This window comes from Xiphophorus hellerii, chromosome 9 (genome assembly GCF_003331165.1).
Source record: "Xiphophorus hellerii strain 12219 chromosome 9, Xiphophorus_hellerii-4.1, whole genome shotgun sequence".
Taxonomy (NCBI): Eukaryota; Metazoa; Chordata; class Actinopteri; order Cyprinodontiformes; family Poeciliidae; genus Xiphophorus; species Xiphophorus hellerii.
Genome location: NC_045680.1, coordinates 22,836,883 through 22,862,522, shown reverse-complemented (window position 1 = coordinate 22,862,522; position 25,640 = coordinate 22,836,883). Strand labels below are relative to the sequence as shown.

The 25,640-nt window shown below is 37.6% G+C and overlaps 1 protein-coding gene across 12 annotated transcripts in view; it reads right to left on the bottom strand.

The window, feature by feature from the left end:
• fryl (furry homolog, like) overlaps nucleotides 1-25,640 on the bottom strand; it is an 87,011-nt gene that overhangs the window by 39,196 nt on the left and 22,175 nt on the right. For 8 of the 12 annotated variants that reach the window (XM_032571855.1, XM_032571856.1, XM_032571847.1 and 5 more), the window contains 21 exons: nucleotides 15,888-16,096; nucleotides 15,021-15,074; nucleotides 12,743-12,882; nucleotides 12,513-12,609; nucleotides 11,305-11,384; nucleotides 11,142-11,222; nucleotides 10,843-11,011; nucleotides 9,833-9,925; nucleotides 9,617-9,715; nucleotides 9,431-9,532; nucleotides 7,383-7,427; nucleotides 4,335-4,438; nucleotides 3,310-3,418; nucleotides 3,119-3,205; nucleotides 2,753-2,924; nucleotides 2,546-2,678; nucleotides 2,365-2,472; nucleotides 2,037-2,274; nucleotides 1,758-1,934; nucleotides 460-546; nucleotides 108-376 (listed from right to left, as the gene is read on the bottom strand). In XM_032571855.1, coding sequence (XP_032427746.1) covers nucleotides 108-376; nucleotides 460-546; nucleotides 1,758-1,934; nucleotides 2,037-2,274; nucleotides 2,365-2,472; nucleotides 2,546-2,678; nucleotides 2,753-2,924; nucleotides 3,119-3,205; nucleotides 3,310-3,418; nucleotides 4,335-4,438; nucleotides 7,383-7,427; nucleotides 9,431-9,532; nucleotides 9,617-9,715; nucleotides 9,833-9,925; nucleotides 10,843-11,011; nucleotides 11,142-11,222; nucleotides 11,305-11,384; nucleotides 12,513-12,609; nucleotides 12,743-12,882; nucleotides 15,021-15,074; nucleotides 15,888-16,007 — 2,564 coding nt within the window. In that variant the 5' untranslated portion in view covers nucleotides 16,008-16,096. The remainder of the gene's footprint in view (nucleotides 1-107; nucleotides 377-459; nucleotides 547-1,757; nucleotides 1,935-2,036; nucleotides 2,275-2,364; nucleotides 2,473-2,545; nucleotides 2,679-2,752; nucleotides 2,925-3,118; nucleotides 3,206-3,309; nucleotides 3,419-4,334; nucleotides 4,439-7,382; nucleotides 7,428-9,430; nucleotides 9,533-9,616; nucleotides 9,716-9,832; nucleotides 9,926-10,842; nucleotides 11,012-11,141; nucleotides 11,223-11,304; nucleotides 11,385-12,512; nucleotides 12,610-12,742; nucleotides 12,883-15,020; nucleotides 15,075-15,887; nucleotides 16,097-25,640) is intronic. The other 4 variants (XM_032571852.1, XM_032571857.1, XM_032571858.1 and 1 more) reach the window with 1 other exon arrangement.

Here is a 25,640-nt window from a genome sequence, read left to right as displayed (position 1 = left end):
TGGGGAGACGCAACTCTCCTATTTTCCCTTATCATTTGCTTTCTACACCAACTATTATTTGAAGTGAGTGCGTCACAACATAAGCGGTAACAGGACACAAAGCGTACTTTATGTCAACTTGCGGAGACAGCAGCTGAAGGCGGGTATAGGCAAACATCCAGGCATAGTTGAGGGCGGTGGGGCAATGTTTGGGCAGGTTCTCCTGCCGCAGGTAGCTGGAGAAGCTGATGACCCAGGGGTCCTGGCCCTGCGTAACGTGAGCAAACACCCAGATGTGCGACGGGCTGACCACATCGAACTGGTGGCTGATGGGAGAGGAACTCCATTCTGCTAGTGTTTGAAGCTCGATCCCGCTGGGGCAATACAGCAAGTTGGTCTGTGGCGAAGGGAAGGTCAGGGGAAGATCAGCAGATTTTCACAAGATGTTTCGTTTGTGCGGAAGTGAGGGAGCGGTCATACCTGGTCAGCTCCGGTTAGGTGGATGAAGCTCTCCAATACAGAAGCACTTAATCTGTCCATTACATCAATAGCCAGTTCCTCATCTCCCTACAGAGATTAGGACACAACAAATGAAGCTTAATTAAACTCAGGAACTCTGCAGGCACACAGCTATTCAATTTTCCATTTATAATAATAACATAGAATGCACAGTCCCTTGCAAAAGTGTTAATGCCCCTGAAACTTTTTCACGTTTGCCTTTTTTATTTGCCAGACCAACACAAAATAGTGCACAATTATGAAATGAAAGGGGAAAAAAATGTTTTCAAAATTTTTACAAAGAAAAACCTGAAAAGGGTGTTGGGCAATAATTATTCATCCCCTTTTACTCTGATATCCTTGAATAAAAGTGCAGCCAAATGCCTTCAGCAATCACAGAAGTAAATAAAACAAGATTCCTTCTGTATGTAATATAAACGTAGAGTAAACACAGCTGTTTTGTGAAGGTATCTTTGATCAATTATGACTAACTTCACGGTCTGTGCTTCAGAAAAGGATCTAAAAGTCCTGATTCTGCCATGTATTGCAGTGGGAACAGTATGTCTAAGTTTTATCGGCAATATTTATTTTCCTCTTCGAATTTTGTATTATTATTAAAGGGGTCATATTGTGAATTTTCCAGGCACATAGTGCTATTTCATAGCACAATCAGGTAACTATGTTACCTTTAGTTGTTTTAAAAATGCTTTATATGTCAAACATGACTCCAAAGAAATTCACAATTTGAAACCTTGAAATCAGCTTCTCTCTCGTTCCTGCTCCTTCTGACACTCCGCCTTCAGCACATCATTATGACAATGCTCTTCCATTATGTCATTTACAACAATTCTTAGTAGCATTGATCTGAGAAGTAGTTTATAACAAGCTCAGGAGACCAGCAGTTCAACCAGGTGTTTGCCAATTGCTGCTGCCAATAGTCTGGAGGAGCTGACAGGGGAGGGGTGTTCTGCATGTGGGAGCTCGGCTGGGAGGCTGCAACTCCAAGTAAGAGCGTTAGGTAAATAGGAGGCACATTTCATCAGGACGCCCTCAAACAACCTAAATGGTTGCCATGGGAGATTCAAGCATTTCTGAAACATCCATGAAAGAATCAAGCCAACACTCTAGGTGCGGTTTTCTTGTAGTAAATCTCAAGAAAGTGAATTTTACATAAAATACCCCCTTTAATATATTTTACAAAGAATGAATCGTAATGTAACGTGAATTTTATTTGGTGCTATTAATACTTCTGCAAGGTACTGTGAGCCTGAACTTGTTACCTTGCCGATTCCCAGTGTTGTGTGCAGAGCACGGACCTCCTTTAAGACATTAACAGCTAACTTGCGGGTGGCTGGTCGGCAGCTACAGAGCACAACCAGCGCTAAACCCTCCACAACATGAAGCACGGCTAAAGGTGGGGTGCGCTCCAAAGACAGAGACCGGCTGTTGGTTGAGCCCTTTAAACAAATAGAACAAAAACAAAAAAGTAATAACACCCTTTATTGAATATTTCCAACATGTTGTATGAAACTGTGGTCAAAGAAACCCAAATAACCCACCTGTGTATCATGGCTCTTGTTGTTGCTCTGCACGGCTTGCTTCCACTGGATGATGAGCTGCAGGAGCATCTTGACTGCGTTGTCTAGCAGCGTGGGATGGACGTCCGTTACCTCTCTGGCTATGAAGTACACGAACCCTGAGAGGACGTCCTCCCGCCACTCTGGGAAATCCACCATGAGGGCCTGAAGAGTCGTGAAGGCAAGGCCACGCAGCTCCTCGTCCATGTGGATGGTCAATCTACGGATGCGGAACGAACAAAAAGGTTTGCACAGGCTTCACCACAGCTCCTAGATTGGAATTAGATGAAGGTTATTGAAGGTGAAGTACTTGGCTAGGAGCTCTATCAGCTCTTGTCTGCTCATGCCGTCTGGTATCAGTCTTGGGATGGCGGCCACGCATGTCCGGAACAGATCGATCTTTGGTTTTCTCTCCCCCCTGCGGCACAGTTCACAAAAAGCTAAGCCATAGCCAGCAGGAAACCGCACGCATCAAAGTTGTGCTTACATACGTAATCATGTCTTCAGGCTCTTTGTTACACATCTGAACACTTGTCATGCTCATGGAGCGTCCCACTTCCTTGTCCAGGTGACGCAGGATGTTATCCAAGGCCTTTCTTACTTGCGGATAGTACATTGACATACCTGAGGAAATACCCAGCGATCTTAGAACATTAAATATCCATGTGCAACGTTACTTGTCCAAATATCAAACCTACCGATCACTTTTGCTTCCTCGTCAGTAAGTGTGGTGTTGAGAAAGATCTTTTTGACACGCAGAGTGTTCCCAGAAGGCATGATGATCCCGGTCGTAGGCATCGGAGGCTCGCCGTCTTTCTGCTGCAGGCTGTCAGCAATCACCAAGAAGGCTCGCAAACCAATATTCATCCTCTGGTGGGACAGAAAACGTAGGAAGAAGAGAAATAGGGGTGAAACGATGGAAGTAATCAATAATTAATCTAGTAATCCATTAATGAGCATGTAGCCTCAAAAATAGCTTGCTAAAATAAAATAATCATTAGTTGCAGCAATAAACAGAACCCCGCACCAACAGTGCCCATGTTTAATTCTCATCTATTCTTTACCTCTGGATTGATGGTGAATGTTTTGTGAGACTTGCCCACACACAGCAGGTCATAGATGATCTCCTTCATAGCAAAGTCCAGTCTTTCCTGCAGAAACCAACAACAACAACAACAACAACAACAAAGTTAAACACAGTCAGGCCTATGTGGTGTGTAAACTATTCTTTAAAAGAATTGTGTTCCAGTCAGACCTGGGCTATGAACTGGATGATCTTGACAAAGATGTTGAGGGGCGTGTCTCTGGGCACCACACTGCGGGAGCCTTTGGGGAAAAGTGCTGACACGATGCTGAGCAGTCGGCTGAGGAGCAGAACAAGGTAATAAGCATATACAGCAATGAATGACACCAGCTTCATATGGTCATAAAATGTTTGTTTTTTTTCACCTTATTACATCAAACTTGATGTATTTTAGAGGGATTTTATGCTCTAAAATTCGCACAGGATTCGCACAGTTTTCCTACAGTAAATTCAAAGCACTTTTCAAGCCTTTTCAAGGTAAATTTTCAAACTTTTCCAGCACCACACTTTTCTAGATAAAACACTACAAATGAACTGAAAAAAGAGTTTTAAAACATTATTATATGATATCTGACAATTATTAATAATATCTTGTGACAGCGTTCTACAGCAGGGACAATGTAAACTAAAATATACATTTTTTTATTTTGCTTTGAAATGTCTCTCTTTCACACACCATATATACACCTGGCTGGTCAGAGAAAGTTAGAAACAAAAACTCAAAAAAACAAAACAAACAAAAAAAATGTCCACGCAAAGTTTCTGGAATTTAGCAAATAGAAATAATTTTGATATTTATAATATAAAATGACCAAAAACAGGAGAAGTTTGGTTTGATTTGACTGCAGACAGTGAGGAAAAAAATGTGTCTGTGTATTTTTTACATTTTTAAATATCTGGTTTTAACAGTAACTGACGCTTTCCAAAATTAGGTTTTTAATTAAAGCTGCACACTTTCAAGAACTTTACACAGACATCAAGCACTTTCTAAACCTTGAAAACACCTAAATGAAATGTTATATGAGCTACAAAAAAATCTGAAAAGTGTGGAGAACAATAGTATCCAGCCTTCATTACGCTGTAGATTCTGGTTTGCATTTGTTAAGCTACGTGTTTATGCGAGAAACTGTTTTTAATAGGAACAAGTTGCACAAAAATTGATTGGGTGGGAGCATTTACATGGTTATGCAACTGACCTCTGTGTGACAGTGTTACTCTCACACTTGATTCTGATAATGTAGACCCACAACAGCCTGTAGAGCGACTCCAGCGCCACACGGGACATTTTGGGATCTTTATTCTGTGGATGGAAGAAAAAAACAAAACAAAAAAAAAAACATAATTGTCTCAGATATTGTATGTTGAGAGCTTCATTACTCACCTGAGAGACCAGAGATATATGAAACATGTTGCAGCTGTATACAGACAGTCACTCTTAAACACAGCAATACAATGCAACATCCCGCCATTTGAAGTTGTATTTAACTATATATTAATGATGCCACACATTTACACATGTTAGATCAAAACTTTCACTCTTTCCAATCAAAACACATCATAATTTATTATCAAAGGTCGTACGTAATCAAGTCTTTCACCAGATTACCACTACACAAACACTATAAACACGATAACGATGCCTCAGTTTAAACTGATGTGTCAAATTTGCAGGTAAATGGGATTTGTTCAATGTGGTTTACAAACAACATGGCAGTGTTTTAGCACAATTTTATTAATATTTCAGCAAGAACATCCAACAAATTAAATGACTGGGAAGGAAAACCTCATTTGTCAAACAGAGTTGCTCAATGTGAGCCATTCTGCTAATTTGCTATATTAATTATTGTATTAAAAGACTTAAACAGAACTAGCAAATGAAATCAACTGATCAAGTTTTTTGCAAAACATACAAGTTAGTAAAAGCCACCCTCACCTAATAAGGGAACCGTAACTACCTGAGAAGCTTACTCAAACCTAAGTAACCTCAAGCATAATGACAGATTAAATTCAGACTTATAATTTTTTTTAATGCTGTTTCTCATCTGCTTATTAAACTTTCCGTTTTCTGCATTTTAAAACAAAAACAATTATACCGATTTTGCCTGTCAAGGCAGGAGCAGCAATAATGTTGTGCAACATGCAAAGAAAACTGGAAGTACTGCGTCAGAACTTTTGCAGTGTAATGGACCTCAGACGCTTCTACAGAAGAGTTACATCAGTTGTACACAACAGCAAAGGAGACATCAGATGTAAATTCCCAGTAGTGGGAAGTGCCGTTGTGAAGGAGCATAACATAGAACAAAGCATCAAGCACACATTTGACACCGCATGAGTGGTATGACTCAATACAATGGAAAAGAGAAACCAGGATTTCAATAAAGTCAGAAAAGACTTTAAAGACTTAACAGAAAGAGTGTTAAGAGTTTGGGGGATCCAAACGAAACTCAAATACTCATGAAATAATGAAATGTGCAACAGAATACAGAGAAACAAATCCCAGTCCTTAAATATTGTTCTGTGGTTTTCCTATTTAAAAATGGTTTCTGTTGGCTCCATAACGCAAACAGTCGTTCTCCACACACAAAAAAAAGTTAATAGATCTGCTTGGATTTCTTTTTCTCCATTTCTCTACGCCATAGTTATGTAAAAATGTCTTTAACCATCTCTTTGTAGATCAAACCACATCTATTCTTAAGAGATTTTGTGCCAAATTTCTAACTTTGCTTTTTCAATTTTTGCTAAGGTAATGCAAATGACAACAAAATGCTTTTCCTACTCTATGCATAAATTAAAAGTTGACCCTTTCAGCTTTGAAATGTTTATAGAACAAGTATGTTCTCAAAAACAGTCTAAGATAATACTACAGGAAAACTGTCCAGGTGTTTAGACGGGTATTTTATGTATTTTCTGCAGTTTTGGAATCGGTTTATAACCATTGGATGAGACAGATGTTAAAAGAAAGAGAGATTCGCTGCATCCTGGAAATTGAGCTGCTAGAAAAATTGTGAAAGTCGTAAGCCATCATACAGCAATAGTCTTCAGTCAGAGGCATCTTCGGATTTGTTGTGAGTCTGACTGCTACTGGACATCCTTCCTGCCCAGATTCAATACATAAATGTTGAGTTACAACATTTACTTTATCCTTTGGGATGAAAAAAGTATTTTCTAAATCAAATTTGTACAAATAAAACCAAACAATCGCAGCATCTCTTTTACTCGTTTAAAAAAGACAAACTACAGCTCCTAAACAAACTTTTTTATTTGGGACTCTAAAAACAACAGTAAGATGTTCTGTCAAAATTACAGCTGTGTCCAATTAAATATTAGAGTTTATTATCTTCCCATAACATCAGTGTTGTGGGAAGATGTGAGACATTAGACATTAGTGAGGTCAGTATAACCAACTATAAACAGCAGTCTTTCTGTGTATTCCCTATAGAGTAAATCAACCTGAGGCAATCTTTTGGAAAACTTCCACATTAGCTAACATTTCCCAATCCACAATGTTCTGTGATAGAAAAAATGTCCTAAGATTTAGCAGATAGCAGAAGGCTATTTAGCAGATAGCCTTCTGCTATCTGCTAAATCTTTGGGGGAATAGCTGCCATACTTCTGAAAAAAAAGGAAAAAACTTTTTGTATAAGTTTTTGTGCTTCAGCCTGCTTCATTTTTAAACACCTTCCTAATACTGAAAATAGCTGAGTCTTCTTAATGCAATAACAACTCCACACTGAAGAGTGTTTGGTGTGCTTAGACACACTGATAAGACAGAATAAAAACATGTTTCAAGAATAATGTTTTCTAATTCATCTCACCAAATAGCTTTTGAATACAATTCGCATTACTGTTTGTTTTTTTTAAAATCACAACAATGTAATAAGATTATTATTAATGGAGTACTTTCTATCAAGTAAAACATTTTTGTCACTTTTCCCCAAAAATGTATCTACAATTTAAAGAAACCAATGAGCACTTAAGAACTCATTTTCTCACCATCTGGCAATAATCAGCAGTGCTGCATGAAAACAAACCGCTTTAAACACACAGAGCAACCTCACAACTTCCAAGCAGTTCATGTGTTGAACTTCTCTGCTGATGCTGCGCTTCACTATAACGCCACAACAGCAAAACTCAACCCTTCATCCAAGCGAGCAGCGCTTTACTGTCTGCCCACCGTCCTGATTTTGGACCGTAGTGGGAGGAGGGGGGAGCACCCGGCTACGCACTGACACTGGACAACTCACCTGCAGTGTCTCAATCTGCTTTCTGATGCTGTTGTTAGATGGCATCTGGAGCGAGTCAACGTGAGAAAAACATAAAATGACAGGAAACAAAAGAATGGTTTGGGGAGGGACACATGCAAGTTATTAACAAAAACAGAACAAATATGACAAGAAAAGCACAAACTAGCTTAACGGTAAAGTTGCAAAAAAAAAAAAAAAAAAAAAAAAAAAAGCTGTGATGAACTGTTCGACATGCCGCTTGTGAATCAAGTTGCATGTTAGCATTACCTATGTGACAGTCCAGGTTAAGTAAAATGCTTTTCACTGTAGAACACATATACTAGTGTATAATTGCAAACAAAACTAAGGTGTGTGCTGCAGTTTGGGAATCAGACAAGGAGACGAAGAAAGAACAGACAGCAGTGACTTCAATAGAAAGAGGATGACATGAAACAGTCAAATTTACTGCAGCAGTGCCTGCCTCTTCCAGCACACATACAAGCAGCCACGACCGATTTAGTGCTTGATTCAAACCCACATCCAGCATGCTCAAAGTGTCCCATTTTAACCCTGAGGGTACCATGCTTTATGAATTACAATTGACCAATTACAATTACAAATGCAATAATTAGTTAAAAGAGGAATATTTTCCAGTCTGACTGTGAACATTAGGTTTTAAATGGGTCATTACATTTCATGTGTTTAATTTAGTATTACATTTAATGAGGGATGGATTAGGGCTGCAACAGTTAAACGGATTAATCGTGATGAATCGATTGTAGAAATAATTGTCAACTAATTTAGTAATCGACTAATCGTTACTTTGTCTGTCAATATGTTTTACCCAAAACTCCTGAAGTGGCATTGTTTTCGCTTTACATGTTCCTAATTCCCTAAAGGAAAGCTATATTATTGAATTCTAGGCAATACAAAGTTATCTTATTATAAAATTTTTGCATCTTTTAAAGTATTTATAATATTGTATAAAAAACATTAGAAGGTTCAGTTAAAAATATACAGAATGCAAAAAAAATTTTCTTACAGATTAACTGATTAATTGACAGAATAATCGATTCCTTAGGTAATTGTTGTTAATGTCTCAGAGTAATTTCAGGAGTCAGCAGTACACACAGAATTAAAACCACTGGATGGAGCAGAACATGAAAATCACAAAAATCATCACTACGCTTTCAGGCAACTCCACAGGCCTATTTCAAACAATTGAGACACTGATTTTAAACGCTAAAATATACATTCCACTGGAAATGATCACCACGATGATTGAATGACGGCCGCATTTCGACGTTCCCCAAAGGATCAAACAGAATGCACAAGGGTTGATCAGTGTGTAGAGGAGGAGAGGCTCATTGAGTCCGTCAGTCAGTCAGTCAGTGATCTGGTCAATCAGTCGCTGGGTTCATCGGTCAGGAGCAAGAGGAAAACAGGCTTGATCCGTTTGTAATTGGTTTACAACGAGTCAATAAGAGACCTGAGGTAAAACAGCACTTGAGATGTGATCGTATGCATGCATGCTGAGGCATGCTGGGGCTTTGCAAACCTTTAAAGCACAGTTTTCAACTCCACATAATTGTTTATGACACGTTCGCTCATTTCAATTCTTTTATTTTTTTTTGTAAAAGGGGGCATTGTGTTTTTAGGAAATCAAGTGCTATTCTGTTCAGATCTGCTTTATTGATGATTAAAAGGGAAAGCACATTATGATTTTGTAGACAAAAAACGCAGAGCACACAACTCAAAATCAGAACAACTTACTTAATGCTGCAACATATTTACGAATTATTACCTGTCCTATCACCAGTAGGTCATTTTCAAAGATACACATGCTTGGAGACCAAGCTAAATAAACTCTGTAAATGAGTGTGAATTAGTCTAGTATTGGCATTTTCTTAATTTTATCTTCAAAAACTGAAAATGCTCAGCTGGAGTTTCTACAAGCTAGTTAAAATCAAGTGTAATAGTGTCTAGAGTGACTTCTGAAATGGTTTAACTTGAAAAACGCTTATTAAGATTTCTTAAATGAATTCTGTGTAAATTGCGGTCGGCATTACCTTCAGGTGTGACAGGCAGTTCTGCAGGAAGATGTGCCAGTTGTTAAGGAAGAACTGCTTCTGACTCACACATAGCAAGCACGTTATCAAGGGATAAAGAGCCTGAGGAGGAAAAACACATTAGATAATGACTTGTTTATTAGGTTTGAAAGATCTCAACGGGCATGTGGAGCTTTTTATTGTTACCAAAGAGTGCTTCTTTCTGGAACTGAGGTCAAACGTCGTCTGGTAAAGCATCTCCACAAACGTTTTTAGGCACGGCACGTTGACTTCATTTTTCACCGCCTGAAAACGAGTGAAACGTTCATCTTAACTGAAGACGAAAACAAACAAACAAACGTACAAACAAAAAAAACCATTCAACTTTCATGTAAACAGAACAGCATTATGAGCGTGACTTACAGCTGCGACAGGAATGAGGATTTCAACAAACAGACCAGCAAGAGCGTGCTTCACGTCTTTATCCTTGACTTCAAGGAAATACTGGGCACATTCCTAAAGCATAGAGGAAAAAAACTCAAACGTAAGGAATAAAATTGATCTCTGCAAAACACACAAGTGCTTTTTGTAATCAGGAAACACACAAGTCACGCCAACAACACCACTCCTAAGAGAAGAAGTTGTTACTGAAGGAAAAATACTCAGAGTTGGCTAATTTAATTACCAGTCAGGTGTCTAAACAGAAATGTTAGCAACTCTTTGGAAATCATCACTTTGTTTACTATAAAGACATTTTATTGCTAAGATAAATGGGCTACATTTTCAATTCATCTAGTATGTAGAAAACATAATTTTGTTGTCATTTAAAGTTCCTGAAGAAACACTGGAATTGGCTAAAACTGATAGAGAGGTCCAGGCTTCTTAAAGTCAGTGACTGAAAATGAGTTTAAGAAATGTCTGATCAGTGTATCTCTAGCCAAACATGACAAAAACACAGTATTTAAATAAGATTTAAATATTATTTCTCATTTTCTTTAGGTTATTTGATCCTACAATCTATTTCGAATAGACTACAAATATAAGCATAACATGTCTCATAACCCACCATAAAGTTCACATTGGAGCCAAAGAATGCATTTTTTTTATGACTTTAAGGAAAACGTTCTCAGCAGCCATATCACCCAGTTTGTTCTCGAAGACATTGAAATACTGTTATCTGTGTAATATTGACTTGTGAGGAAGTACAAGTCCAAAAACAAAGGATACAGCAAGGAAATAACTAAAATCCTATATGAAGGCAACATGATATGTGCCAACTTTTTAAGCTCAACAGGTTGTATTTGGAAAACTTCGACTGTAGCTTTAAGTGCCATGACTGTAGAGACGTTGCGTCATTAAAAATAAGAACAGAGGGAAACAAGAAAGAAAACTAGTGGATAATGTAATTTAGTCACCACCGCCACAAATTTTACCTGCATGAACTGAAAAGAAGCCTCAAAATCCTCCACCGGATACATTTTGACCCGAAAGAACTTCATGCCCATGATGAGACTGATAATGCTCTGCAAGACGTATGGACTCTGCTCCTTTTGCCGCAGCTCCTTCAATTCTGTGATGAATTTTTTCCTCACCGCCTGAAACCTGAACAAACATGGACAAAGACATTTGTCGATGCTCACATTTCAATACTCCCACCATAAAGAAGAAGTAAAAGATAAAAAAGAAACAAAAAAACTATATGTGGCTTAAAATTAAACTTCAGGACACTCACTTTGACTGTGTAAGAACTCCTATGACCTCAGCATACAAGTCTGCAATGATGTGCACATTCCCAGTGTTGGGGCCACTGTATCTGTAAAAGATTAAAAAGGTATGTATTCAAATCTTCAAATTATCACATTACCTTGTCAGTCTCTGGAATTATGGGTCCTTACCCCTCTTTGTGTTTAAAGTGCTTGAAAGCCAGGTTTAGAACTTCATGTACTAAAACATCCGGCACTGGATGAAGAGGAATCTGTGGCGTAAACATGGCATCATTAGTCTTATTAGAAGCATTGATGGTCCGTCTTCTTTCTTCTTTCAGCCCTTCATTATCTTCCCCGCATTAGCAAAAGCCAAGGACAACACAGCTCGGGTCTCCAAGGACTGGCATTCTCCTCCGAATGGAGCTTTGATTTGAACAATCTACTTTAGAAACACTCTCAGCTGGAAGTTGGTGCGTCGCCAGCCGCCGCATTTACTATCTCTGTTCCCAGGCAGGAAAAGTCATTGTGCCAACATTAGCGAATTTCTGAGCTGCCGAGCGCAGACACCTGGTAAACAATAAATGTCTTAGCTTACAAATTGCCGGCGTGTCAGATCAGTAGAGCTGGGGGTAAAGTGGTCAAATAAACAGCCACAGAGGCAAATTAGAAGCAGCATTTTCTGAAGGAGAATGAGACACATTTCTGAATGTCCTCAATAAACTGAGATCTAAAACTATGTAGTGACAAATGCATTAATACACAACTAACCCACAATAAGAAACAACTACAACATAAAATATAATAGTTGTCTTTGTTTTCTTTTGTTTCTTGTTTTTTCAAAAATTGAAAAGGACATTTGATACCCTGTCAGATCTACAGTGCGTGGATTTTTATATGGAACATGACTCCAAATTACTTTGAGCATTTCTAAAATATGTGAGAAAAAAAAATCAGCTCTGATTTAGGAGTTTGTCAATGTTATTTGGCAAATTATTGGCCGGAGTTTATGAGGCAGCCAATCCAGGAGCACTTTTTAAATTTCTTAGCGCTGATAGGTTTATGTCACAAAGCAATGAAATTAAAGATGGAAAATGTTAGCATCTGTAGTAGTGCCAAGGCAGTTTCCACTGTGTATATTAATGCATATTAAGGTATATTTGCTGTTTAAACTGTTAAAATAAGCGGTTATAAGCGGATTTCAGCTATTTGCAGGTGATTATGGTCCTTGAGCCCCACAAATACCAGAGGAATTTGCATAATCAAATTAACATGCATTCCCACACACTCTGATAAGATACACTAATTTGCTGTTTCTACTTATTTATATTCCAACTATAGAAAATACTTTGCAAATAGTGGATAATATTTCACTGAAGCAACAAAACTGGATTGCTCACCTGTTTTAGAACTTCCACTGAAACTAAACAAAAAATAAAATCTATAGCTAAGTCCCGTCGTTCTAGAAGGTAATCTTTATCCCGGTGCTGTTCATCCCTGCAAACCAGCAACAAATAATTAATTGTACACAAAGTAGCATTTGGTAGACAGTCATTTTGTTCAAGGTGAAAAATGAGAAGGCAAGAAAGGAAAAAAAAAAGAAAAACTACAGAAGAAAGGATGCGCTCACCCTTTTGATTTTGTACTAGATCGAGGTCGGTACTCGTAAGACTCATCTTCAGTGCCGCTCTGCCGCCGGTACCAGTCGAATAGTGTGCGCAGGAGGGAGGGTAAACAGTGTTCTGCTATAGAGCTCATAGAGCTTATTAACTAAAAAAGATACAGATAAAAAACGATGAAACTTTAGAACACTTTTGTAACCAGGAAAATATGCAAACACTGCCTGAAAAACATCGTCATAGAACACCATTAACGTTGTTCAACTGAGAGCAACTACAGTGCATGTTTTTCCATTGACTACTCAACCACATAAACACTAAATTACATAATAAATCTACTTGTGAATATGTTTAAAAAGCATTGCGTTTTCTGAATGTTTATTAAAAAAAACCCAACAAATACCATTACAGATGTGTACAAAAGAAGAGGGGGAAAAGAAAAGAAAAAAAAAATTGGTGCCTCTGTTAGAATTGGTCGCAGAACTTTGCAAAAAGTATTCGCCTCATCAAATTTATCACAGCTTGTCAGCTTCATAAAAGGCCCAAATTTCAATTTAACTTGTTAGGCTTTTATGATTTTATGGTATGGTCAGATGACACAAGAAATACTCCACTATTAAAAAAAAAATAACACCCTGAAAAAAAACAACAACAAAGAAACTATCGCCACAGTGAAACACAGAGGTGGCTGCATAATGCTGAGGGGATTCTTTTCTTTATGAGGTGGAGCTAAGCATAGGGCAACCATGGAAACGGCGTGCTAGAGGCTGCAAAAAGCAGACGGGGAAGTTTGTGAACCTGCCAGGAGGAGAAAGACTTCCTTAAGCTGAATGGAAGGCAAGGATGCAACAATATGAAAATTTGGGCTGATATCGATATCCGATATTAATATTGCTGCCAAATATTATATATATTTTACTACCATTTTGACAGCTTGAAAAAAACAAACAAACATACAGCTAACTTTGATAAATATCACTTCTTAATATTGACCTACTTTTTATTTATCAAACCAACACTGGTATGTTAAAAATAAAAATAAAATAAAATCAGGCGATACCGATGTTGATGTTGATATACCGTGCATCCCTAATGGAACGGTTTAGGTCAAAGCATATTCCTGAATCAAAACAACCAAGTCAAAGTCCAGACTTGAATCAATATAACAATCTGCTTCAAAACGTCTAAATTGTTATTTAATATTAAATAAGGACTGGCAAAAGTTTAGCTCTTACATGTGGCAGAAAGATTCCTGAAAAGATGCAGCTCTATAATGTCCCACCTCTTGGAGGCTGAATAAAAATCGACACTAATGTTTTCTGATTTTTCTTCCAAAAAAACAATTAAAAATTAATTTAAAAAAAAGAAGAAGAAAAATAACGCCCACATTTAATTTTCTTCCACTTCAAAGTTAACCTCTCTGTGCTGATCTGTGACATTAAGTCCCACTGTAGCACATTTAAGTTTATTGCCGCAACATGACAAAATGTGAAAAAAGGGTGTGAATACTTTTGCTAGACACTTATAACACTTGAATTGAAGTGGTCAGTGCGCTTTAAGTGTTTAGCTAGGATTTTTGTGAGTTTAAAGGGCCAGTACAGTGCAGAGAGGACGGCGCCTGATGGACGATCGGCAGAAGAGTTATGTAATTCCTCCCTCTGCCCTTATGGCGCTGGCCAAATACATTCCAGCACCCGATGCAGATTTACTGCTGAGGATGACACAGCGATTCTACGCACTCACTTTTGGCTCTATATGCTCCCCTCTCTCTCTCTCCTTCTCTCACTCACAATGGGGACAGCTGGATCTATACCATATCCTCGCTGGCTTTGTGTTTTGCTGAACAAAGCATTCAGCAGCAGGCAGGCCTATTGTACAGAGATCTGCAGCAGCTGCAGATGAGGCACAGACAGCCCATTGAGGGGTGGGGGGATTGATTGGGAGACTCAAATGCTGCATACACATACAGAGGTGAGGGAGTAGCTGTTGGTGAGAGTGTCACATTTATACATCTACAGTATATGAGATGTCAGTTCTTTATGAGGGTTATTATGGGATCAACATCGCTTTGTCCAGAGAGGCAATTTAAGAAGTTTTCTTCTCTGATCTGACTCGTGTTATGACAAAAATGACCAGGGGAGGATGTTGAAACGCCCAAAAAAAAAAAAGGCAAAAAGAACAGCAAGTTAGAGGACTAATTAAGCAAACGTTTATGGACACTACAACAACTGTAGCTCTGGAGAATATTGTTGTCCCTTTATAATAGTTTTGTGTTGTAACTGCACTGACCTGATCAAATTGTGCGTCTTCCCCCCTCTGGAGAGATCGAGACAGCAGTTTCTCCTGTTGGAAACACAGAGGGGAATAAGCTTGTTACTAATTTCAGGCTTTGTACAGATTTCCCAGAAAAGTTTGAAAATGCACTTTTTCAAGCATTTTCAAACTTCTCCACCACCACACTTTGGAGATAAGCTAAAGTAACCATAAAATATAAGAAAATGTTATGTTTTGAAAAGTTTCTCACACACACTTTATACAACTGACTGGTCTGAGAACAAAACAATAATTTGGCAAAAGAAAAAATCCCCAGTTTCAATAATGTTGTATAATGTATAAAATATAAGTTAACCTTTATTTCAATAACACAGATTAATAAGTCGCTGAGCCATTAGGAGTATTAAATATTCCGTACAAAGACACAAATCTAACTGACCTAAAACAATAAAAGTCTGGTCTACTTTAACTCCATACAGTTAGACCATATACTTTTTAATTAGTTGTATGAAAATATCTGGTTTCAACTGTAAACAACGTTTTCCATATTTGGGTTTTTGATCAAACACGGCGCAGTTTAAATATCAGGCACTTTTAAGGACTCTATGCAGAATTCAAGAACTTTTCAAACCTTGGAAAGATCTCAATAAATCTCAAGCATTTTCAAGAATTTCAAGCACCTTTACAAACAGTATAAATTTGCTAGTAATTTATACCAGCAAACCTTCAGTCAAGCTAAAAAAAAAAAAAAAAGAGCCTCTACCTTCACGTCCTTTAGGTTTATTCAAGCAAACTAACTAAAGTTATTATTTACAGATAGAAGAGAGTGCTTCATTTGGCACTCATTAGGATCCATTTCCCATCTCCTGTCTCTGAACTCACCAGCGGCTCGGCCATCACCATCTCGATCTTCTTCTCGGCGAGCACGGCGAACTCGGCAAACAGGCTCTTGATGACAAACTCCCCGGGCTTGAGCTCGGGGTCGATGGTGATGCTCGACATGGCGGCGATGCTGTGCTTCTCCCACGTGAGGGGAGTCACCGAGGAGGGGGCACGGCGTCTAATCGCGCTGCTGCTGACTGGTGTAGAAGCTGCAAGGAGAGCCAGAGGAGGTCAAAGGTTAAGAGATCTAGAGTAATACTTATGTGAAAGGTATAGAAAATAGGACACATTAATCATTCAGCCACTAAAAAAAAACTAAAAAAATAACAACTGTCGATTTAACTTTGAGCTGTTTTGACTGGAGATCTGTAGGTCGAATATTTACATTTCCGAGGTTTCCTTAATTCCACTCAGTATTGAATGCATATATAGTTTGACACTAATGGAAAGGCATCAACAATCATCATCAAAATCATTATTGTTCAGAAAACAAGGTAGACAGCAAGGCATTTCTAGAAGAGGCACAATAAAACGTAACAAAGGAGGCATTATTGTATCAGGAATACAAAAACAATCAGAGATTTTCTGAACAGGAAATAACCTAAATATCTGGAAAAACAACCACATTAATAATTCCTGTTAAATCCTTGTGATAACTTATAGTTAAAATTTCTAGTTATAACTCAAATAACTAAAAACAACAACAAAACATTAAAGCTATTTCTAAAATTTGAGAGGTAAAAAATTTCCAAAGCCATCTTATTCAGATGTTATATTTCATAATATTCAAAAACTATTGTTTGGCTAACAGTTTCTCAGTTTTTAACTTGAGAAACTGTTTCTGAGCTTAGGCCAGAAGTGACATAATTACTGAAAAGAGATGTTAGTTCCTGAGCCTTTATTAACATTACTTCATTACTTCTGCTTTAACAGGTCCGCTTTCCCCCCACTTTAGCGTTTTCTTTAGTATTGGCATACGTCAATGATTTCAATGTGGTTCAAGTGGTGACTTGATTGATTTACTTCCTTTACTAAGTTGTAAGGACAAGAGGACATTGACCCTAGATGTCCTGAAGACAGAAAGAAAGTGCTCCCAGGGCAGCACTTTGATTAGCTTCCTTAAGCAAATCTATGTGGGATCACAACATTTGCATGTGGTTCACATCATTTGCTCTTCCTATTCAAATATCAGATGCAAATCCTAGGAGTTTTCGTTTGGGTGCCTAGGGCTGTCTCAGAAACCTTTACCGACGGGGCCCTGCTCTTTCTATGAGAAATATTTTTTCAAGTCTTATCCATAAGAGAATATATGATCAACCACAGGTGGGCGGTTGAGGTCCTCAATGGCTCTACATCTGCACGATTCTGAGGTTTTGCCTGCTTAGTAAATCCTAAATTAAAAAGATTGAGGCATTGGCAGGCCCGTTCCCAACTTGGTGACAAGCAAAGGAGATCATGTTAGCTTTTAAATCTAGCATCACGGAGCCAAAAACATCAACAATCTGAGGAAGACCAATAGCTAAGCACTGTTGTCAAACACAACTCCAAATAATATTACTCCTTCTTCGAGTATTTACACTTTAAAGTCAATGTAGGTCCATTGAATAAGTTTGATCAATGTTGCCTCGGATGGCTTTACATAAAGAATTAATCAACTAATCTCAAGATAAATTAAAAAGAGCTTGATCATTTCAATTATGATTCATATTTTTTGAAGGGGAAAAATATTAATCACCAGTTGTTTCATGGTTTCAGCTGGAATTGGTTTTTATTTCTGTTTAATTTATTGTTTTTGGTTACCCTGTTTTATTTTGGATATTTAAAATATCTTCCAGTTCTAGTGTAAAGTGTTCTTTACTAAATTAAACTTTATTGGCCTTTAAGAGGGCAAACTTGCATTATTATGCCATCATCAATTCTACAACACAAGAGCAAAAGGTTACTGGTGTAATTTATGGTGGTAATTTATTATTTTATCGTCACTCATAACGCCTCCATTTAATTTTTTTCTCTATAAGCTTGAATCATGACTAAACACATCAACAGCTCTAGGTAGAGGGGTCAGACGGCAACATTTCCTTCTATTCAGCTGGCACATTGTGGTGTTCCTGAGAATTTATGTTTGAATACGGTGCAACTTCCACTCTGGTTCTCAAAGGTCCAACTCCTGCCAAGTGGACAGCCAATAGTAAAGTGACCCTTTGCCTCTTTCCCTCCCAGGAAAGGCCTTTTTCTGTTTCTTCCTGGTTGCCACAGAAACAGTTCTGTATTCTGAACTGTCCAAACAACACTGAAGAAGAGAAGTGCAGGAAAATGTTTTAATCTCCCAAAAAGAAAAACAGAAATCCTGCATACAATATCAAGATTTTCATTACTAAAACTAGCAGATGCTAACAATACTTGGCTACTTACAAGTAGGTAACCGATTCTGAAAGTGAATCTACTTAAAAACTCCAAAAGAGAGCTTTCACACAGGTTTCTTACATATTTCCAATTTCAAAATTTTACGTTTCCACACTAACCCTTATACTACATTTTTATGTTTCTAATCACATTAGCCACAAAAACATTCACCAAGTTTTTCTTTTTTTCTTTATTCCCATCAAATCATGAGACAGCACATTTTGGAAGCTGCCTTTCAATTTTGCAGTGTGGTAAAGGGCTGTTTCACTGCTTCTGGCATCTGGACAAACTTCAGGTCAGTAAAATGTCCTACTACTGGCGGAGTGCTGAAAAACAGATCCTTCACAGTTTGTGATCAGCAATACATTGATTCCACATTTGGCATTTAAACCAAGCACATGTAAAGAAAAGAAAGAAAACTCAAAGTTAGAACACAAAAGTAACAAGAATCTAACGCTCAAAAAGGCAATAAAAGTTGTTTTTTTCCTTTCGTTAGCAACTCAAAACCCAAAATGATCAACAAGTTGGACAATAACTAAATTTTCAATTTGGCAAACAAAGACAACCATCATCTAAACATAAATTAATGTAAAAACAGATTTGAAAGAGGATCGAATCAAATTCCAGATCGCACAGGAACAATGTTCCCACCACTTTAACACAAAGTAGCTGTGCTGACTGCTCAGTGTACAGAGTGCAGACAGCAGCGGTGGCGACAGAGGATTAACGTGAAGTGTAAACTAAACAAATAAGCCAAAAACTGTACCTGGCCTAAGAAGCTAATGAGGAAATTATCGCATCTTGTGATCAACAAGTCTACATGTAGAAACAAGTAGAGAAGCCATACCTTTAACTGCTCTGATCTACCACTGATATGCCAAACAATGTGCTTAGTGAGTTTACATCAAGTGTTATCAAAGATGTTATGAGAAAGCTCAAACTACGCAGCGTGTGGCTGTCTGCGATCATGTTGCACCAGGTGGTTTTTACACAGAAACATACAATTTTGTGACGTTAGTAACAGCAATAAGAACAAAATTCCCAATATTGCCTCATCAGACAAACTCCTTGCACTTTGGGCTTTACTTCATCAAGGTCTGCATACATTGGTTGAAAAGGCAAGACAACTGCAGAGTCATCACAGGATGAAATGTTTTATGAGTCATTGCATGCTGCGTAACTTTGTGATAAAAGTGCTTCTAGTCCTGTAGGGACACAGTATGTCCATACGTCTACCTTCATGTTATTCTTGTTTTTTTCCCTCTCATCTAATGAAAGGACAATAGGGCAGTGCCTCCCGTGATGGGTGCAGCCTTAGGCAGCTGTCTACACATGTCCAGGGTTTCCCCCAGTGTATTATTAGCCTGGCAGGCCACCAGGCTAAGCGTTGCTTATTTGCTTAAGTTTTTTTTTTTTTTAATTTTGCATTTTTTTAAGACTTTATAGTTGGTTTTCAGATATTAATCTTCCAATAACACATAATAACCAAGTGATGTTTTCACATTTCCTGTCAACATTACGCATTTGTTTACTCAAAAACACAACAAGCCGCTGGATGAATGACTGTCAAGCGCCCCAACCACTGGGCTTAGAAAGTTTTCTGGGGGAAACCTTGTGTGTCTTTATGTTGTTTGTCTATTTTTTGTTCTTTGGACTTGTGTACAATGAAAATATTCTGAAGACCAGAGATCCTCAGATTTTCAGCTTCATCAGACATGAAATTCTTTTCCAATCAGTGAATGCACCATATCTAAGCACTGGTAACGGCGCTCCTCAGTGTGGACGCTGTTACAGAGAGAGGACAACCGAACGCCATCTTCAGTATCAGTAAGGTGCATAAAATGAAGTAACAAGACACTTAAATCCTCTGTACTTTTTTACTTACATATCCCAGACTCTAACATCTCTTTGCCCAGCTTTAAAGATTTACAGCAAAGCATAGACTTAAAAAGGAGCGGCAAAAGCAAATGAGGTGGATTAGCAATGCTTGTCGTCAGCTGAAGGTATCATGTTTATATATATAAACTATTGTCCTGCTATAACGTCACGACAGTCATGTTTACTGTTAATCACTTTGCAAAACTTTGGTCTAAAGGACATTTTAGAATGTAAATACTCATGTACTTATGTTACTGAACATCTGAATTGCATACACTTCTTTTTTTTCTGTCCCTGCCCTCCTCTAAGCTGACATCTTAGTTTATACTATCTTTCTGAGTTGTTTATAAAAATAAAACAAAAAAAAACAATAATTGCAAGATTAACAAAAATGAAAGTGTGTACCTATTTTGAGAACATAGTCGTTGGTTACATGTTTGGTTAAATATCTGTATCATGAGACTGTCATGCAGCAGTTTTCAAGTTTCTTCAGATTCACTGCCAGACTGACCCACAGCATCACCACCCAAAACGACTCTGAAGACACTTGAATGATACGAGTTACAAATGGCATTGAACTGAAAATTAATATACAGCTCAAAGCTTAATAAGCACCACTAGATCAGTGCGACAAGATCTTAAATTCCACAACTATCTGATATTTACCAATTGTCTCAGCAATATTCTTGAAATATTTCCCAACTTAAATGTCCTGATTGAACTATAACAAGCAACAACAGCAGAAGAACAAATGAAAAGTACAAGGTGTTGTGGCTGGGATGGTAGAAAGTGTTGGGTTGTGTTGTCATTATGGTGTCTAGCACCACAGAGAGCCTTTCAAGCATTTCCCTCTTTGTTTACTGTGCTCACTAACAGCCCAATGATGTCATATAGCCTGCTCTTGATATCCAATCACTGGGGTGTTCCATACCCCCCTCCATCCTCTCTTTTCTCTCCCACCACAGGCTAACTGGATTGTTGACTGCTTCACATAAGTGAGCGACCCAACACTGTACTTTTCCAGTCAACAGCAAGAAGAGGAAAAACAAACTTTTTTTTGGGCCCGTCGTCCCTCTCTTCCCCGTCTTTGTTTCTCCCTGGGACATGCCAGTCATTTGTGGCATGCCAAGCTAAGACTCCCCATGCTACACTCAACCCACAGAAAACAAATAATTCAAAAATCAAGGTTTTTGATCAAGACCAAAGCTCAATTTCCAATTTTGCTCTCTAAATGGAAACAGTTTAAAATGGCCGGCAGATTTTTTTTATTTTTTAAGTAGGTGCAAAGGCTAGAATTTTGTGGCCAATTTCTGTTTTTGGTCAGCATTGATTTTTATTGATTCTAGTTTCTATTTATTCACACAGAAGTGAGAAAACAAGTGTGACAGAATGGAGTCTGTGTAAAACACTGTAAGTGCTGTAAGATAAGAATAAAATTATTAGAGCATTCATATTTTAACTATTTAGTGCAATATACCAGCCTTTAGCAATAGTAACTACAAACAGCAGTATTTTTTAAGTACTACCTGTTCAGGTTTTCTATCACTGTAAGAGATGTGGCAAAACTTAGGTTTTAAAAATCATTAGTGCCATAACAGAAGCCAACCAGTACCAGCTTTTTCACTAAAATCTTGTTACTGAGATGGAAATAATTAATTTTATTTATTTTCCAGAAGGTGGATAGACTGACCATAAGTCTCATTTTGACATGAAACCAACGAAGAAGAAAAAACACATACCAACAAGCAAGTTATCTATTCCTTTCCAGTAAATCACATCATTATCATAACACTCACCAGCATGTTTTCCTAATATCATGCAACCAAAATCCCCATAAGAATATAGAGTCTTAACTTAGCTCTGGCGTTTCCAAACGGCTGCATGAAAATATGTAATTGTGAAATTACTGCTAGGAATGTTCATTAGGATTAACCCTCGTTTTCTGGGTCATTTCTGCTTTAGTTTCTTAGCTACTAAAGATATACAAAGAATGTGGGTATTAAAGGAAGCAAGAATCCTGGTTCAACTGGTCGAGCATCAATAAGCAGAGACTGAATGACTGACCCTTGAAATATAATAGACTTTCAAATATTGTGTCAAAGTAGTTCCTTGTGGTTGTGATATCGAGCACACCAATATTGTAGCGACAACTACAATTCCAGATTTCACCGTAAGCCTTTCCAAATCCTGAATGTTCCATAACAGAGCAACCTTTCTGCTATCTGCTGAAAGTTTCACTCTTTCTTTAAGCAGTATCCTGTATACACAGTCGACATGGTTCTATAGAAATGTGGTTAAACATAATCTTACATCTTTGTGCTTAAACTTTTTATATAACACCCGAAAGGAAAAATACCTATCAACCATACTACAACTGGAACAGCTAACTTTGAATATTCTTCCTGCAGTAATGGCTTTCAAGCTGAAGAATGTTGTCAGCATGTAAGGTTAGCAATTGGGTATGTTGAGATTACTGATCAGAACATTGTCCAACTTTTTAAGATTTTTAGTGACAATTTAGTGACGCTAATAAAACGTAATACCAGTGTGATTCCGGAAATAAAACATTTTGCAAACTAGTTGGGACTGCCTTACAAACATAATATTGTGTCGCTGAGTCTTGTATTATTATACATTTTAAATTTAACATGAAACATAAACAGTTAAGAGGAACTTCAGGATTTCCCGTTTTACCACGGTAGCCTAAACTAATCATCTATATTCAATAGTTTATAAAAAGATAAACCAAAGCGAGATTTAGCCTGATGATCCAATGGAGTATTTTCATAATACCTGGTCCTCCAAATAAGTAAATTTTATTTACTAAGCAGTTTCACAGAAAAAGATTCACAAAGAACTGCAGACCACATAAAAAAAATCTCCTTATTAATACAAAAGCTACCAAGGTGTAACTAAATGCTCTGGACCAAAATGCTTATCGCATTCTGATGCATGAGGTCTACCAGCCAGTCTCTGCAAGAGTTCCCTGGAAAATTAGCTCCACATATGGTTACACAACTATTACAGCAGCGACTCCACCTTGTCACAGTTGAAACAAGCCCTCCAAAACGCCTGCTCAATTCCCCTGGCAGGACAACAAGAAACAACAGCCCAAACTCGCACGCATACACATACACACACTGTTGGAATGTAGGGCCAAGAGTGCATCCAATTTTTAGAGACAAAAGAATTACTGCCAATGTTTATATGCTGTGGCTGTGCCAATTCTGCAATTATGTAGCAACATGCACAGAGCCTGGCAAGTTATTACTGGTTCGCCCTGCACTTTCAATTCTCTAAAATAAAGGATATCTAAAAAAGTTTTACAGTAAATCCAGCTTATTTCCAGTGGCTGACATTACATCAGTCTAAGGTACCCAAGGTATTCTGCCTCATAAATCAGAAATCTATTTGACAGTAAATGTCCACGCTTTAAACGCAGTTCAAAGCTAACAGAAGGAGTAAAACTGTCGTCCAAGGCTGTAGTATGAAGTTAAAGTGTAGGGAGTCAAATTCACTTGTACTGTCTGTCAAACATGCTACATGTTACAAAGCAAGCCTGACATTAATTACTTTTATTATTTTTCAAAACTATTTACTACCTTTGGGGAGGGAATGCGTCCTGGAAAGCTTACCACATGGCTTCGTGTTGTCAGGGTTACAAAATCTGACAAGTTCAAGCAATAGCTACAACGTGTTTGTGTAAGGTGAGCCTCACTAAATGAGTCTACCAGAAATTAAACATTATTCACGCAACATAAATTTTCTTAATGGGACTTATACAGTAAATATCCTTATCAGGGCTGTTGAGTTCAGGCCTCCACGTTCTAATCCAGGCATAGGTCAGAGGTTAAATACACCTACACGTATTCAAAAAACATTAATTCTACATCTACCTGGTCACCCCTTAAATCTCAAGACAGGTTAGGAGTGTTCATGCTTTATCTTTATCATTTTTACATTGACAGTCAGCTGTCAGACACGTCTGAAGCCTCTTTCTTGTTTATCTGAGCTAATTCTGGTACTAAATAAAATCAATGGCAATTCAATGTGTCATTACACAAAGGTGAACCATTTACGAATCAGGTGGCCTCTAAAGGCAACTGGATTTTATGTCTATATTTGATTGGTTCCAATGGATTTTATTTAGATGAAGCAGAGTAAATGGGGCTAAACACACACACATGAAACTTTCAAACCTTGAATTGGAACATTTAAAAACAAAATTATGCATCATATTCTTTCCACTTTGTGATCAAATGAAATTCTTATCACTACATGAAAGTCAGTGGCTGTAACGTGACAAAATGTGAAACATCTCATTAGAGATCAACACATGAAGTTGTATTTATGTGTAAGAAATCACCCAGATTGATTGTATTCTGCACCATTTTAGTTCCCATCTTCCTGAGCAGGCATAGGTTATGACTTGGAGCTGGACGGTTTAGCTTGCCTTTGTGTTAAAACGCCACTTTATTTTCAGAGGCTGGCAATATGAGGAGACACAGCAGGTAGGTAGGTCTGCCAAAGAACCTATAAAAGAACCAATAGCTCTTCAGGTCACATTTTGCATGCAAAGCCCATTGCAATTCAAATAACTAATTGGGATCCTATTACTGTACAAGCAGTGATTTTTTTTCAACCTTCATTTCCTAGATAAGTTTTGTTCTTTAACCGTACCTAAAGTCCCCACCATCCTCCAGGAGATTTAGCATCACAGCCACTGCATAAAGAACCCTGCTGTGGACGTTAAGGGACATTTATACAGGTTGGACCAATTATCGCATCCAAGCCGTTCTTTAACGTCTCAATATTTCACAAACTGATAAAGATTCAATATTTAAAACACATTTCCGTTCATTTTTAAACAATAAGAATTTAACCTTGATATATTTTACATATAAAATGTGCAACCCCTTATTTTACATCACTAGGATTAGTATTTGTGATTTTAAAAATGGTTGATTGTGACATCCCTGATATTTTAATTAAGATTCAGAGGCCAAGAAACAGCATGTCATGTTTTGTTCAGGACAATAGGCATAAAAGCTTTTTTTAAAATCCCTTTTATGGTTTGCCATAACTTTGAAGTGATGGCATGCCATTATGCATTGTTATTTACTACCTTTAATAATAATAATAATAAACTGTCAGTGTCATTTACATATCAGCTTTTATACTAAGCCTGTCTTTATTTTCAAGATTTGATGTTCCCCGTTAGTTTTAATGTATTATCAGCAGAGCTATGATCCTTAAGGCAACAAATAGCAAAAGGTTAAATTATTTTTGTTGTATAAAGTCTTTCACTGATTAATCATATGTTTAAAATGGACTTTTAGTCCAATTTGTGTTAAATATCTCAGGGTTTAATTCAGATTATGGAAAGAGCTGGACTATAAATATATTTCAATGTCACTGAAGAGGAAGTGGTTTTTGATTCCTAATGTACTATAGAATGCATAGAAAGCTAAT